Source organism: Ochotona princeps, chromosome 25 (assembly GCF_030435755.1).
Source record: "Ochotona princeps isolate mOchPri1 chromosome 25, mOchPri1.hap1, whole genome shotgun sequence".
NCBI classification, from domain to species: domain Eukaryota; kingdom Metazoa; phylum Chordata; class Mammalia; order Lagomorpha; family Ochotonidae; genus Ochotona; species Ochotona princeps.
This window is the reverse complement of record NC_080856.1, coordinates 7,487,035-7,501,477: the sequence shown is the minus strand read 5'-3', so window position 1 is coordinate 7,501,477 and position 14,443 is coordinate 7,487,035. Positions and strand designations below refer to the sequence as shown.

Genomic DNA, 14,443 nt, shown 5'->3' with positions numbered 1-14,443 from the left:
ATAGTACACTAGGAATACTATGCACTGTTTCAATTCAGTTTAATAGGGAAAGTGTTTGCCAAACTACAGGATGTGTTTTATCTCTATAAAGGTTGATAGATTATCATTCATTCATTTGCTAGATACCAGATATTCTGGTGAGCTAGAGGTCTCTTCCTCATTAGGCTGATATTGATATGCTAGAGCAGTGGCATGTAAATGAAACACATTACACCAGTTTCAAGTATCTAGACATATTTGACATTAAATTTTAGACACTAAACCTTTTTTTTATTTTGAAGTAAAGAAGTTTAAAAGAAAAAACAAGGTCTGTAAATGAGGGTAATAAAATTGAGGCTTTGAAACTGAAATTTCTCGTGATATAAATATCAAGAACTGCTAATCAGTCATGATTGTATACTAAGCTGGCCACAAGAGGCATTAACTTCAGAAAAACTTTCCAAATATGCTGACCTTGCATCCTTCCCTCTGTAATTTGGACATGCCATTCACTACATCCCTCAAGCCCCTGTTATCTCACTTCAGTTTTAGGTGTGTTGCCTTAAATCTGATTCACTGGCACATAGGGATCAATAGGTCTAAATATTCAAGCAGTGCAATTCCATGCCTCACCTCTGACAGAAGGATGGAGAATTAAGTCTAGCCTTACAAACAAAAGCAGTAGTAGGATTAGCACTGCAAAATCAATGGCACAGGACCTACAACCTTGACTTTCAGGCCAGCAAGTGCAGACCAAGCATTTGGATTCTTTCTAGCTAAGTGACCAAACAATTGCCATCACCAGCTTTCAATATCCAGTGGAGAGCTAAGCAAGTGGGGGTAGGATGGAAAACTGAGCACTAAACGTTTGCCTTAGAGTTTAATGTTAGTGACAGCCCAGTAAGATCCAGTACCAGATAAAGTCCAAAGTCCTTTGCTCCCTGGACAGTACTCACAGGTGGAGCGTCTAACAGGTCATTCTAAGCAGCATACCAACTGTGGATTTGGAATGAACTTGGAATAGGAAAAAGTCAATGGTGCTAAGAGTGACAACATACTAACAGCAGGCTTCAATGTAAAATGTTATCAAGTGCTGAAATAGCAGAAGTTTGTGCAGACCCAGAGAAAAAACAGACTGGAATTTCTAGAAAGCAGGCACAAACAAAGAAAGATGACAAAGACTGGGGGGGAAGATCTAATTGTTATTTTTGCAATAATTTGTGCATTAACAAGTGTCAAGAAATTTCAAGGAAACATTGACTTCATCTACTGGATAAAATAAAGTGTAAGAAACAGAATAGGCAGCATCTGAAAAATAGGAAGTCTAAGAGGTAGAATTTAAAAGAAATGTCTTAAGGGAAGATGGTGATATTTAGAGAAATACCAAGAAATTTTAACAGAGAAACTTAACAAATGGCAAGTATTCTTTTAAAAGTCAAATATACATCCTTGAGTTGAAAAACACAATAAAAGAAATTAGAAACACAATTTAAGGATTCAATAACAGAATATATCAAATATGAAATAGTAAGCTCAAGTGCTCAAGTGTTTGAAAAATATAGAGTTGAAAAAAAGAATTCAGAGAGACAACATTAAAAGTGCAAATATCCTAGTTATTGGGGTTCAAGAGAGACTTGAGAAAGCCAAAAAGTAAAAAGAATATTGAAAGAGAGAATAACAGAACATCCAAAACCTAGAGAAAGGTAGAACTGTTCAGATACAGGGAGTCAGAGGTCAACAATTAGATAAAATTACATCCAGCACAGCTCTCGCTTTTATATGAAAGCTAAACAAAGACCTCCCCAAAAATGCCAAAATGGAAAGAATTCGCCATCACCCACCCAACCCTACAAAAGAAGCTTAAGGATATGCTACACAGAGAAACAGAAAATAGCAATCACCATAATGAAAGGACATGAAGGTAAAAAAATTCTTAGTGAAGGCGTAAAGGAAATCCAAAGCAAACAATGAGATCGTATATGGAAAAATGGCAGGAATAAGTCATTACCTTTCAGCAATAACCCTGAACACAAAGGGCCTAAACTCTTCAATAAAAAGATACAAATTGGAGGAATGGATTAAAGAAAACAAGTCCCATTTATTTGCTACCTACATTTGCTAGTAACAAACGTAACCAACAAAGACACACGGCTTCAATGTGAAAGGAAAGAAACTGGTAAATTAAGACATGTTGCAGTACATGTCTCCTTTCCCAAATAAGAAGAGCTCACAATGAAACGAATTACTTTGGCAATATGATACTAAATGTTTCACTTTGCCTCTTACCTACAGTGCTATCAAAGAAATACTTACATAGCAGGAAGATGAACTGGTGTTACTGAATAACTACACTTCTGTGATAATAAGGGGGAAATGGCAGAAGGATGGTCCAGAAAGTAAAACCACTGTGCCAAATAAAGTTTAGTAAGATTGCCAGAACAGTTTTAAGAATGTGAGGGGTAGCCCAGTGGCTAAATTCCTCGCCTTGCATGCACCAGTGTCCCATATGGGCACCAGTTCATGTCCTGGCTGCTCCATTTCCTATCCAGGTTGTGGCTGGGGAGAGCTATCAAGGATGGGACCCTGCACCCACATAAGAGACCCAGAGGAAGTTCCTTGCTTCAGATCAGCTTAGCTCCAGTCGTTGCAGCCGCATGGGGAATGAACCAGGGGATGCAACATCTTTGTCTTTGTATCTCCTTCTCTCTGTATATCTGTCTTTCCAATAAAAATAAATCTTAAAAAAAAAGCATGTGAGCCTTTGCGTGTTGCAGGTGTGCCATTTGCCTTCCTGATTTCCTCTGTGTTTTACAGACCAATTCTGGTTTCTTCTGTTTACCAACTCTCATCTCTGCTTCCTTTTAAGTATTCTTCTGAAGGAGATGAGAACAAATCATCTTTTATCACCAGCTTGTGAAGCAAGCACAGATTTTCTGTACTTGGGTTAGCAAGTTTTTGTGAGGGGTTGTTTTACCTTGTGCCAGCTTCACTGTCAATCAGGCTCAGAGAAAATGAACTCAAATAATCAGAGCCAAGTGCCTTGTGAGCTGTGCCAGGCAATACCCCAGAGTCATCTTCAATCAAAGAAAGATGGGAGAACTATCAATACAACTTCCTAAGGCTCTCAGGCTTGGAGTGGAACTTCCAGGGTTTATGAAATTGTTATGCATCAATGTATTTGTTATGTACACATTGCCAATCCACCTAAGACCAAAGAACACTAGAAACCTACTTTGCTATACCATCAAAATGTAACTTCTTAATATAACCAGATATGATTATTAACACTTTTTATTTTTCTTGTTAGCTAATGAAAATTAAGAATTAGCATTGAAATGAAAACAAAATTGGCAAAAAGAAGTTACTGCACAACATGTGACTGACTGAGCTGGCTCAGTGGCTCAACTGGGTAATCCTCTCCTTTCAAGTGCTGGGATCCCATGTGGGCACTGGTTTGTGTCCCTGCTGATCCACTTCCGATCCAGCTCCCTGCTTGTGACCTTGGAAAGCAACAGAGGATGGGTCATGGCCTTGGGACCCTGCATCCATGTGGGAAACCTTAAAGAAGCTCCTGGCTTCATATCAGCTCAGTTCCAGCCTGGCCATTTAAGGAGTGAAGCAGTGGATGAAAGGCCTTTCTCTACAAATCTGTCTTACTGAAAAAAAAGTGAGTGACTAACAAGTTTGCTCCAGAAAGACCATCTTCTCTCATTGGATGCATTCCAATAAAATTCAAGTCTAGCAAATATAGTTACACTGCAAATAATCAATAAACATAAACTCTTGTGAAAATAGTTAATACTCTATAAAAATAGTAAGGTAGGATTAGCTACTTTACATGAATGTAAAAATTGTGCATTATATTCAGGGATTATTAACTAGATCATTGATATTGATTATTTAAATACTTAATATGACAATGTCCATCAAAAAGAAGTAACGTATTTTTTTCTAATAAAGCCTTTATTGGGGAACTAGCTTTTTAAAAGTGCATTCATTGATATTTTATTTGGAAGACTGAGAGACAGAGAGGGAGCTTTCATCCGATGATTCATGCCTTAAATTCTCACAAGTAGCCAGGGTTGACCAGACAGAAAAGGATTCAGCAGCTAAGAATTTAATCTGGATCTCCTATATGGATGACAGGAATCCATGCACCTGCTTTTATATGCTTCATATACTTTTATGTATACTTTTATAAACTTTATGTACTGTTATATACTCTGCATGGAAGTCCATATGCATGACATAAAGATCTTCCAGCCACTGCTTTACTCCCCAAAAGATGACAACAGCCAGGACTAAGCCAAGCCAAAGCCAAGAAAAATGAACTTCATCCAGTCCTGCCACATGACTGACAGGGTCTCAAGTATTCAAACTGTAATGCACTGCTTCCCAATCTCAGTAGCAGGGAAGCAGAGTGGAAGCAGGGGAGCCAGGGCTCCCTCAGGCAGTCCCTGTACTGGATGTGGGCATTTCCAGCAGCACTTTTGCCTTCTGCACCACAATGCCCACCCAGGGTTTACACAAGCAAGAAGCTGAGTAAAAGGAGTTGGAGATGCACACAGGACATGAACCAGGCATGCATGTTAACACCGGATGTAGCTTCATATAACCAATGAGCCAAAAGCATGTCCTGGAACCAGGATTTGACAGTGTCTTAAAGCAGTACTACTCTAAAGTTCCCAGAAGTGTCTCGTGGGCTAGAGATGGTCCTAACACATAGATGACTCTGCAAGATGCTTTACAAATCAGGCTGCTTTCAAGCAGTATCAAGTTTTCAGAGAGTCTTCAAGCGATTATTTAATTTTGGTATTGTCTTATCTTCTTAGGCAGGCAATCTAACTGAAATTCATTTTTCTTTTCTGTACAATCACAGTTTTTGCTGTGATCTTGTCTTTAAAATTCTTTAAAATTCTTTATGGATGCATGACAGACTATTTGAGCAGAATGGATATATAATGCACCCTTCCATAGGCATTCCAAATACAAAAAAAAAACCCCTCAAAGTTGAAATTTCATAAACTTCAAGAAAAAGTGTTACTTTGAAGGAGGAAAACTACCAGTAATTTTTACATCTGCTAGATGACAGGCATGCTCTTACAAAGTCTAATTAATCTTTTATATATATAATTATATATGTATATAATTCTACACTATAAATGTGGAAATGAGCATTTATGATGTATATGCTCTGAACAACCTAAAATGTTCGTTGTCTAGTACTTCTAGAAAAAAAAAGCTACCAGGTTCAGCACAGTGGCATAGCACAGTAATCTGCCTGTGGCACCAGCATCCTATAGGCTCCAGTTCAAGTGCTGGCTGTTCCGCTGATGGCCTAGAAGAGAAGGGGAAGGTGGGTCAAGGCCTTGCGTCCCTACACACACATGAAAATCCGGAGCAAGCCTCTGGCTCCGTGCTTCACAATAGCCTAGCTCTGGCCATTGCAACTCTTCGGGGCGGGGGGGCTGATCCAGCAGATGGAAACTCTCTCCTATTTATAGCTCTGAATTTCAAGTAAAACAAGTTTTACAATTAAAAAAAATTTGCTGCCCCTTTACAGGGCCCAACACCTGTAACTATAACACATGTGACCCTTCCCATACCCTACTAACACCACCTTGAATATTGGGGTTTCTATAGGTAAATTTGATACTGAGAGCTAAGAGAGTGTTTGATTAGACACACAGCTTTCTTCAAGCCTACTAGCAATTCTTTTTCTATAACCACTACCAATATTGATCAGCTCTTCAGTTACATGTCTTTTATCATACAGTATCCTAAAACTCAAACAAGTCAATTATATTGACAGCGCCCCAATTCCATTTAAGGTGCTGCATTACCAGTTCCCAATCAATGCACTCTGTTCCAGACAGTGGGTCTGGTCATTGGCACAAAGTATTTCTTGATGAGTTGAACTGAATTCACTGTTGTGGTAGAAATCATTCCATAACAAAATGTATTTATTAGTGTATTACTGATATACATACTCTATGTACAATAGGTGGGATCAGCTCCTCATCAATTTTGATCCATTTCAAATAGCACAGGAGATGCTTTTGCAATTGTAATAAACAACAAGCTTAACACCTGTTTATTTCAAAGGCAGATTTACTCTCAATGCCAATTATGAGCACAATGCATGAAGGCAAAAGAAATACTTCATTTATATCTCAAACGCAAAGTGTTATTTCTTCAAGGAGCAAATTGTAATTGCATTTTACAACAACTCAAGATGCAATTCATGTAGCATAAAATTCGCACACAGTACACAGTTCAGTGGCTTTGAGTATATGCACAGTGTCACCACTATTATCACAATCAATTTTCCAGTGTCTTCATAAAGCAAAAAAGAAACCCCACACTCATTGGCAGTCATTCCATTTTCCTCCCAGTTTTCCAATCCTTGGCAATCATGAATCTCCATTTTCTGTAAATAGATTTTGTTCTGGACATTTCACATCAATGAAATCATACAATCATGTGGCATTTTGAGTCTGACTTCCTTCCCCTGGCATGTTTCCATGTGTGGGCCATATCCATTCACCATTTGTTTTCTATGGCTGGTGACGACACCATTGCATGGCTATACATTTTACATAGCCCTTAACTGATGACCATTTGGGTTGTCTCTGTTTCTAGGTGTTATGATTACTGCCAGGGACATTTTTGCACAAGGTTCTGTGGATATACATGCTTTTGGGTTTTTCCCTAAAGTATCCACTAGTACGGCGTGAAGGATCCACTTTCTCCTCATCTTCACTATATAAAGGCATTTATCATCTTTTTTATTAGGGTCATTCTATTGGGCATGATGTAGTATCTCATCTATTTGATTTGCATATCCCGGACAATGAATAAAACTGAAAAGTTGACTCCACTGCTGGTGGGGCTGCAGGCTGGTACAGCCTCTATGGAAATCAGTATGGAGAACATTCAAACAACTCAAAATCAACATACCATATGATCCAGCAATAGCACTCCTAGGAATATATCCAGAACACTTGTTTTATGAGAAACCAACATGCACTCCTATGTTCATAGCAGCACAATCAGTAATTGCAAAAACATGGAAGCAGCCAAAATGCCCATCAACAGAGAATTGGATAAGAAAGCTATGGTTCATCTATTCCATGGAATACTACTCAGCTATTAAAAAAAACAAAATGCAGTTCTTTGTGGCCAAATGGGCCAAACTGGAAACCATAATGCTAAGGGAAATGAGCCAATCCCAAAAAGTTAAATACCACATGTTTGCCTTAATTTAAGATGATATGATGTTATGTATAACATGTTATGTATGTTATATGTTGTGTATAAACTAAAATTGAAATGTCAATGAGGTGGTCACAGAAGGTGGTGAAGAATTCGCATTTACTTTTAACATATTGGTTACTCATTACTATGTCAATTAATTCCATAATGATGTAAATTTTTCTGATGGTATGTTGGAGCTTTTAATTGATCGGGATGATACTCTACTGGCTCTGTATTCAGACCAGAGAAGGTATACCTAAGAAGCCGTTGAACTTGACTGGACAATAAGATGCTGGACTCTATGTTTGGTATATGCTTGCAATGGGAGAATCTCAACTGAACTTGAACTGTGGTTATGCAACAAGGTGGAGGAATCCACCATGGTGGGAGGGTTTGGGGAGGGGTGGGGAGAACCCAAGTACCTATGAAACTGTGTCACATAATACAGTGTAATTAATGAATTAAAAAAAATTTTAAAAACTAAAAAAAAACTGAAAAGTTGGCATGGGCTATCTGGCTTCTAGGTATTTTCTTTGGAAGATGGTCAATGCACATTCTTTGTCTATTTTTAAAATGTGATTTTATTTTTATTGTTAAATTCCATTAGTTCTTTATCTATTTTAGCTAGACATTCCTCCTTTATCTGATATATTTTCAATACTATTTTTCTCTCATTCTGTGGGTTGTCTTTTTCCTTTCTTGAAAGTGTCTTCAAAAGCACAAAATGTTTTAAGTTTTATGATTGCAATGAATTTTTTGTCACATGTGTTTTCAGTAATATTAAGAAAGCATTGCTTAACACAAGGTTCTAAAGACATATTTGTGTTGTCTTCTAATATTTTTACAGTTTTAGCTCTTACATTTAGGGCACAAGCTTATTCTGAGTTAAACTGTATATCTTATATGAGGTAAAAATTTTACTTTATAATTTCACAAGTACATTGTCAGATTTGTAAGCACCATTTAATTTTTTTAAAAAAGATTATTTCTGCCACCCCACTCCAGGCCCCCATCTCAGGCCCCCACCCACTACTGCCAAATTGTTTTAGTGCCTTTTGGAAATTCAACTGATCAAAAATGAATATATTTCTGGATTCTCAATTCTACTCCTTTTACATTCTTTGATAATCTCATGGTTTGTTCTTTATTCACTGTTCATTTACTGATACTGTATGAAAAGATAATCAGTTTCTACAAAGTAATGCACACTGAAAATCTGCGGAATTCATTTGTTAGTTTTTAAGAGTCTATCTACAGATTTTCTATGCATTTCCAAAACAGCCTATCAACCATGGTAGAGTTTAATTCTTAACCGTGTCAGAGATCCCTGGCTCAGCCCCTCTGTGTAAGCTGAATAGGAGAAGCAGGGGCAGTCAGTGTTTCTGATCTTAGGGGACGTCATTCAGCTTTACCTCATTTAGTATGACTCTACCTGTGGGTTTTCCGCAGATGCCTTATATAGGGTGAAAACGTTTCCTTCTGTTTTTGCTTTGCTCAGACCCCCTAACACAAAGGAGTGTTTCCTACTGTTAAATAGCTTTTCTTTGCCTTATGAGGTGATCTTGTGGGTAGGATGTATGCACACATATATGATGATTTCCAGTCCCCACTCAAAACAATCAAGAGAAAACTATAAGGAACAATATTTACATAATAAATCATCACTACTAAACAGGTATCAAATATTCCTTTTGCAATGGTTTGTTGATAGGTAACCTAAAGGTTTCCAAAAGAATCAACTTGAAGAATACCAAAGTACAGCTACATGAGGATGTTCTTCTAACCATCAGAGTAAAACTGCACTTCTGACCTTAGAAAATATTTGCTTGTAAGAAAAAAGTGGCACAACAAATTGACAAATAGCATGGTCATTACCACTTGTATACGAAAAATATATAGTGGAATTATTTCAGTTTTCAGTAATTATTGGTATCTCCCGTTTTAAACATTTTCATATTAAAATAATGCTTCATGTTTAAAAAAGACAATTATATTCACTTTGTCAAAATATATTGTGCTTTATACCTTATAAAGTAGCACATTATATAAAGGCAATTTTGTCACACAATTGTTTAGAGCTATGTTGCTGGGAAAATAAATTTAAAAAAAACAGAATTCTCAATCATGGTTTGATTTTGCTTTGTGTAGTATACATAATGCCCTCTGCTCTGATCCGCTCCAGTACTGGTCCATAGATCTCTTTTGCAAAGGGTCCTATCAGGCCTTTGGCTTCAATTTCACCTGGAGGAACAAAAATGTGTGGTTATTGTTTCAAAGGTGATCCGAAAGCTTCCTTTCCCCAGCAAGAGTCACCCATAGATGGAATCACTTCACAGTCAGTGGATTGATGGAGGCCTGAGCAAGTTTTTTTAAAGGTAGTTTCTTATATCTCCCATACTAAAGGATTATTTGATTAACACTCTGTAAGGATGGTGAATGTCTTTTAGATTGTAAAAACACAGCTGGGTTGAGAAATTGTCTCAAAATGTTTACACCTAGCTACGTTTACTACTGCTAAGGTAACCAGAGAAAAATGGAAGAAAGTAAATCCGAGAGGTCTGTTTTGTGGCTGATGCCATGTTTGCTAAAAGGATTGTATCATCAGAACGAACTGAGGCCAACCTGATCATGTGAGCGTGAGCGCCTATTAGAAAAGACTGAAGCAGTGAGGCCACACGCTTTCCTTCCAGGCCACGGAAACCCTCTTCGATCCTTTCTACACTAAGCACAGTTAAATTTGTCATTAGCCAGCATGCTGTTGCTCATTTTCCCATGACTTCATAGTTATCTGCGTTCAGGATTTTTAACACCTCCTCAGTTTTTCCACGAAGGTCAAATGTTCAGAGGTGACACTTTTTGAATCTTAAGAGTGGAAACTCAAAGTGTGAACTTTCCTGATTACAGGGTTCAACTTATGTTTTTTAGGCTTTAAAATATTGCAAAAACAACACGCATTCAGAAGACATTATGCCTCTCATTTTCAAGCTTGATCTGTTGCTTGGCTAACTACGTGGCACAGTACCCTGTTACGATGTGCGGCAGCAGTAGCAGCCAAGGCAACTAGCCAGCTCTGTGATCAAGGGGGTGAACAGCCAAGACACAGTGTTGCTAAATTGGATGGAGCTATAGGTTAGGTTTATGAAAATGTGACTTCCAGCTAACAAAGTTTCAACTTAAAATGGGTTGACTCAGGTGTAGCCCCATAGAAAGTTTGCAGGTATCTGTAGCTCAAAAAATGTATTCAACACTGAGATAGGAAAATAAAGAAAACACTGTCTCTACTCTTAAGGATGAAGAAGTGAATACCTCCTGCTTTCTCAGAGCTATCATTGCCAAATAAGTAAAAGCCAAGGAAAGAAGAGAGTTAGCAATTCCTGGGGGACAGTTCAAAGGGGTAAGAATTTTACCCACTATTTTGCTTGAGTTTCACCTCCTGTCACCTCCTCCCTCCCGAAAAAAATGAATTAGGGATGGCAGTACCACTGTGGACTGAATATTTTCTTTTCCTTTAAATCATACAGAACCTAGAACCCCAAAGCCACCAATTGGTGATGCTAATAGAATAAAAAACTTGATCCTTTCACAGTGTAGGAAGGGGCCTCGTGCAAGGGTTTTAGGTCCTCAGGATGTACCCTGAGTGGGAATCTTTGAGAGCGCATCACTTATGAAAGCCTGCACTGGACCCAGCTGCTCTCCTCCACTTCCTGGCTCACTATGCAATCATCCCTCCACATGCTTGCATGTTCCGGCATTGTCCTCTGCTGCCCTCGCAAAAGCTGAACACACGGAGCCACACAACCTCCAGATCTGTGAGTGAAATGAGCCTCTTGGCTTCATACTTAGCCTATCTCAGATTTTCTTTTTGTCATATGAATGAAAAGCTGACTAAAACAAGTGCTTATGTTCAAGATGGCTTGAAGGGGCTTGAGTGACACACAACCTTCAGCATTCAGTCACCTTGGGTCTGAGCTGGGGTGGAAATCAGGTCCAACTCCAAAGCTCACACTCCTTTCTTCGCCACATCAAGCCAGTGCTGGAACATTCTGAAACAACTCCCTTCTACTGAATGCCAGTAAGTGTTGTGTGTGAGGGTAATTACTAAGTGTCCAGGGACTGGATGGCCAGAAAAGGATGTAGGAATAGACTCAGTCCTCAGGTAAATAAAACTTACCACTAAGCAACATTTTAGCTGCAATGGCAGTGGGTAACCCCACAGTTTTAGCCATGGCCGAGAAGCCATTGACGTCTCCATAAGCCACAAGATCAATAGTCTTGTTTTCTAAATGTCCAGAAGGATGTCTAATTCCAAAGATGTTTCTCACGACAATCATATCTTTTTCTTCAGGGCCTGAAAATAAAATTAAGAAATGTTAAAATGTTGATTATGACTACAACTCAAATACTGAATTTCGTCTTCTTCTTTCACAAGTTCCTTTCTGATTGTACACAGCCACTGAATAACCATGTGCACTGCTTTTTAGCAAAACAGACCAAATGAAAACCTCAAGGAAATTAGAGTGTTGATCCCAGTCCTTTGTTCAAGTCAGCCTGGCCACAGACACTGGCAGACTGCTGTAGAGACCACAGTTTGCTTCCAAAAATACTTCTTCAGAATTTCCCCAATGCATTAAAAATGAAAGGTAAACCCCAAATTCATTCTTATATTCTTCCCTCTGGAAAAACAGGCTAAATGTCCTTTTACCTGACATTATACTTCCACATTCCTAATGCTAGATTCCAGTATGATGCTTGCCTGTATCAATGCTAACTTCAGGGTTCGTTAATACCCCATAGCTTACCAAAGGAGAGTTTCGTTGCCAAATACTTGGAAAGCGCATCCACAATGGACTCTGCACAAGGGACTTGTTCATCCCCAAGCAAGCCCAACCTGAAAAGTGCAACAGATGGCTGCATTGGTTCAAGTCCTGTACATGCTCTCATTTGGAGAAGCAAAAAAGAGAACCTTAATTTTTTTTCTTCAAAGAACAGAATCACAAGTTGATATTCCAGGTTATTACTATCTTAATTGTCAGATGACAATACTAATTTTTCTACCTTCAGATCCTGTCCAGATTCCCCCAAGAATGGCTCCTCATAGTGCCATAGAGAGAATGAAATATAAGTTCTCATTACAAAGCATTACATTAGATGAATTTATATGTTAGTTCACCCACATGAAGTATGTCAACTAGCAGTTACATGAAGGAAAGCTTTGAGTAATTGGAAGAACATTGAAAATGTGTCCTACATTAAAGCAAAACAAACAAACAAACAAACAAAAACCACAGTTCTTGGGAATTGCATGATAAAGAGTTGCAAATGAAGTGTCCCTTAATTATGATTGCCATTGAGTTCCAATTTTTGTTTACGTTTTGTCCCCCAAATGAGTATGTTGCTTGGAAATCTTTCCATGATAGCTGAACCTTGGAAAAGCAAAATGATCAAAGATAAATGCAAAATGTTTGGGTAGATCATGACCTTTCATTTCTGGAAAGCACAAATGATCATACAGCCAACATATTCTGTTCCAAGTTGAGTGGCAGGAGCCTACCGTTCAGCTGCCTCCATCTGGGTACTGTCCCCTCCTAATTTCTTAAGCACGGCTGCTTTTAGTTCATCATAGTTAGAGGAGGGTGAAATGTCAACTAGATCACAGAGGAGTTCTTTCTGAACAGAGGAAAAAAAAAAGATAAAAATCTCTAAGTTCCTAATAAAACAAGAAATGAATACATTTATAAACTACTGCATTAAGACATTGAAGCTCAATTGCACTTCAAATTTTTAAATCAGAGATAACTGGTAATACAAAACTACAGCATAATGTGCACCTGCATTTCAGTAGATGCTCCAGACTGAGGATTGAACACAAAAGCGAGCCATAACATCACCCCAGTGCCGAACAGACAGCCCTGCATCTACCAACACATTTCTTCTCTTGTGTATCTTTGCCTTCAGTTTTTTTTTCACCCACTCTCAGGCAGTTAATTTGGGGCAGGTTAACAAGGAAGGGGTTTGCTGCTGTGGTTGCCAGTAGCAACTGGAGTTCTTTTATAGGTTCAAGAGACGAGAAAGACCTTACAGGCAATCAAATTTCAAAGGAAGAACTTTTCAGCAGTGACCGTTGCTTTTTTCTAATTTCTACACAAGACTTTTTCTGGGCTCACAAAGGAAAAACTAAGCTCGAGATCAGAAGCCGACAAAACAAGGGACACCCAAATCGGCTGGTCATCTGGTGGTTACTGTTTTTCTTAATTGAAATGTCTCATGCTCATTTATTTATGTGCTCACTTATTTATGACTTCTCTAAGTGACTGCAACAGACAGCATAGCACATAAAGCCTAAAATATTTCACAAATATTTACAGACTGGTCTTTTACAAAAGAAGTTTGTCAACCATGTTGTAGACTATCATCCTTAAGATGCTGGGGCACCCCTAAAAATGCCACACCAATCTTCCCAACTTTGTTGCATTGACAGATATTTGCTTCACTTCATTCCACAAGTGCATTTATAACAAATGAGCCTGACTGATTCACAAGTACATATTAAATACACACACACACACACACACAAATAAAAACTAGCTAGCAAGAATCCCAGTTTCTCTTGAAGATTTAATAGGATTAGGATTAGTGACACTGACCTTTTTCTCTTTGTGCCACATTTTGGGGATTTCTACTGGAATATGAGTATGTCTGTCTAAGTTGAATGAACAAGCTGGTAATGAGTCAAATCTTGACAATTAGCAAAAACGCTACTCAAGCTTCCATAGTACCTTCCAACCTTGACACCCTAAGATTTAGGCATAACAGTTTATAGGGATAAACTTCAGTTCCCGAAGTTCAAACTGTTCATGCTTCTGAGTGTGTAAGTGAGAGAATCCATGGGATCTAAGACCTATGAATCCAATTCCTTGAGGCTCCCACATCTCTCCTGGATTATCATCTGTCCTGGGTTGCCATTCAGACAACTGGCAGATCAGAGTTCAGTGTAGAGGGCCAGCACATCTCCTCTCAGAACTCGGCAAACTATCTGGTTTGTTTTCCCCCAGGTCCTTTCCATCCTGCTATAGCAATGAAAGCAAAGAGCATGCTGAGGCTTGGGCCTGTCTTCTTGCACATACGCTAATGGACTGGCTTTTATGATGGTTCAAAGCAGAGTTCACACTTTCAGAAGAACAATAGACAGCATGTATTCCCACAATCA

The 14,443-nt window shown here is 38.5% G+C and overlaps 1 protein-coding gene across 2 annotated transcripts in view; it reads right to left on the bottom strand.

Moving 5' to 3' along the window:
* Positions 1–9,037: 9,037 nt before the first annotated feature.
* The window catches only part of AASS (aminoadipate-semialdehyde synthase), a 42,363-nt gene continuing 36,957 nt past the window's right edge, over positions 9,038–14,443 (bottom strand). For both annotated transcript variants that reach the window (XM_058654950.1, XM_058654951.1), the window contains 4 exons: positions 12,788–12,903; positions 12,036–12,124; positions 11,408–11,584; positions 9,038–9,477 (listed from right to left, as the gene is read on the bottom strand). In XM_058654950.1, coding sequence (XP_058510933.1) covers positions 9,359–9,477; positions 11,408–11,584; positions 12,036–12,124; positions 12,788–12,903 — 501 coding nt within the window. In that variant the 3' untranslated portion in view covers positions 9,038–9,358. The remainder of the gene's footprint in view (positions 9,478–11,407; positions 11,585–12,035; positions 12,125–12,787; positions 12,904–14,443) is intronic.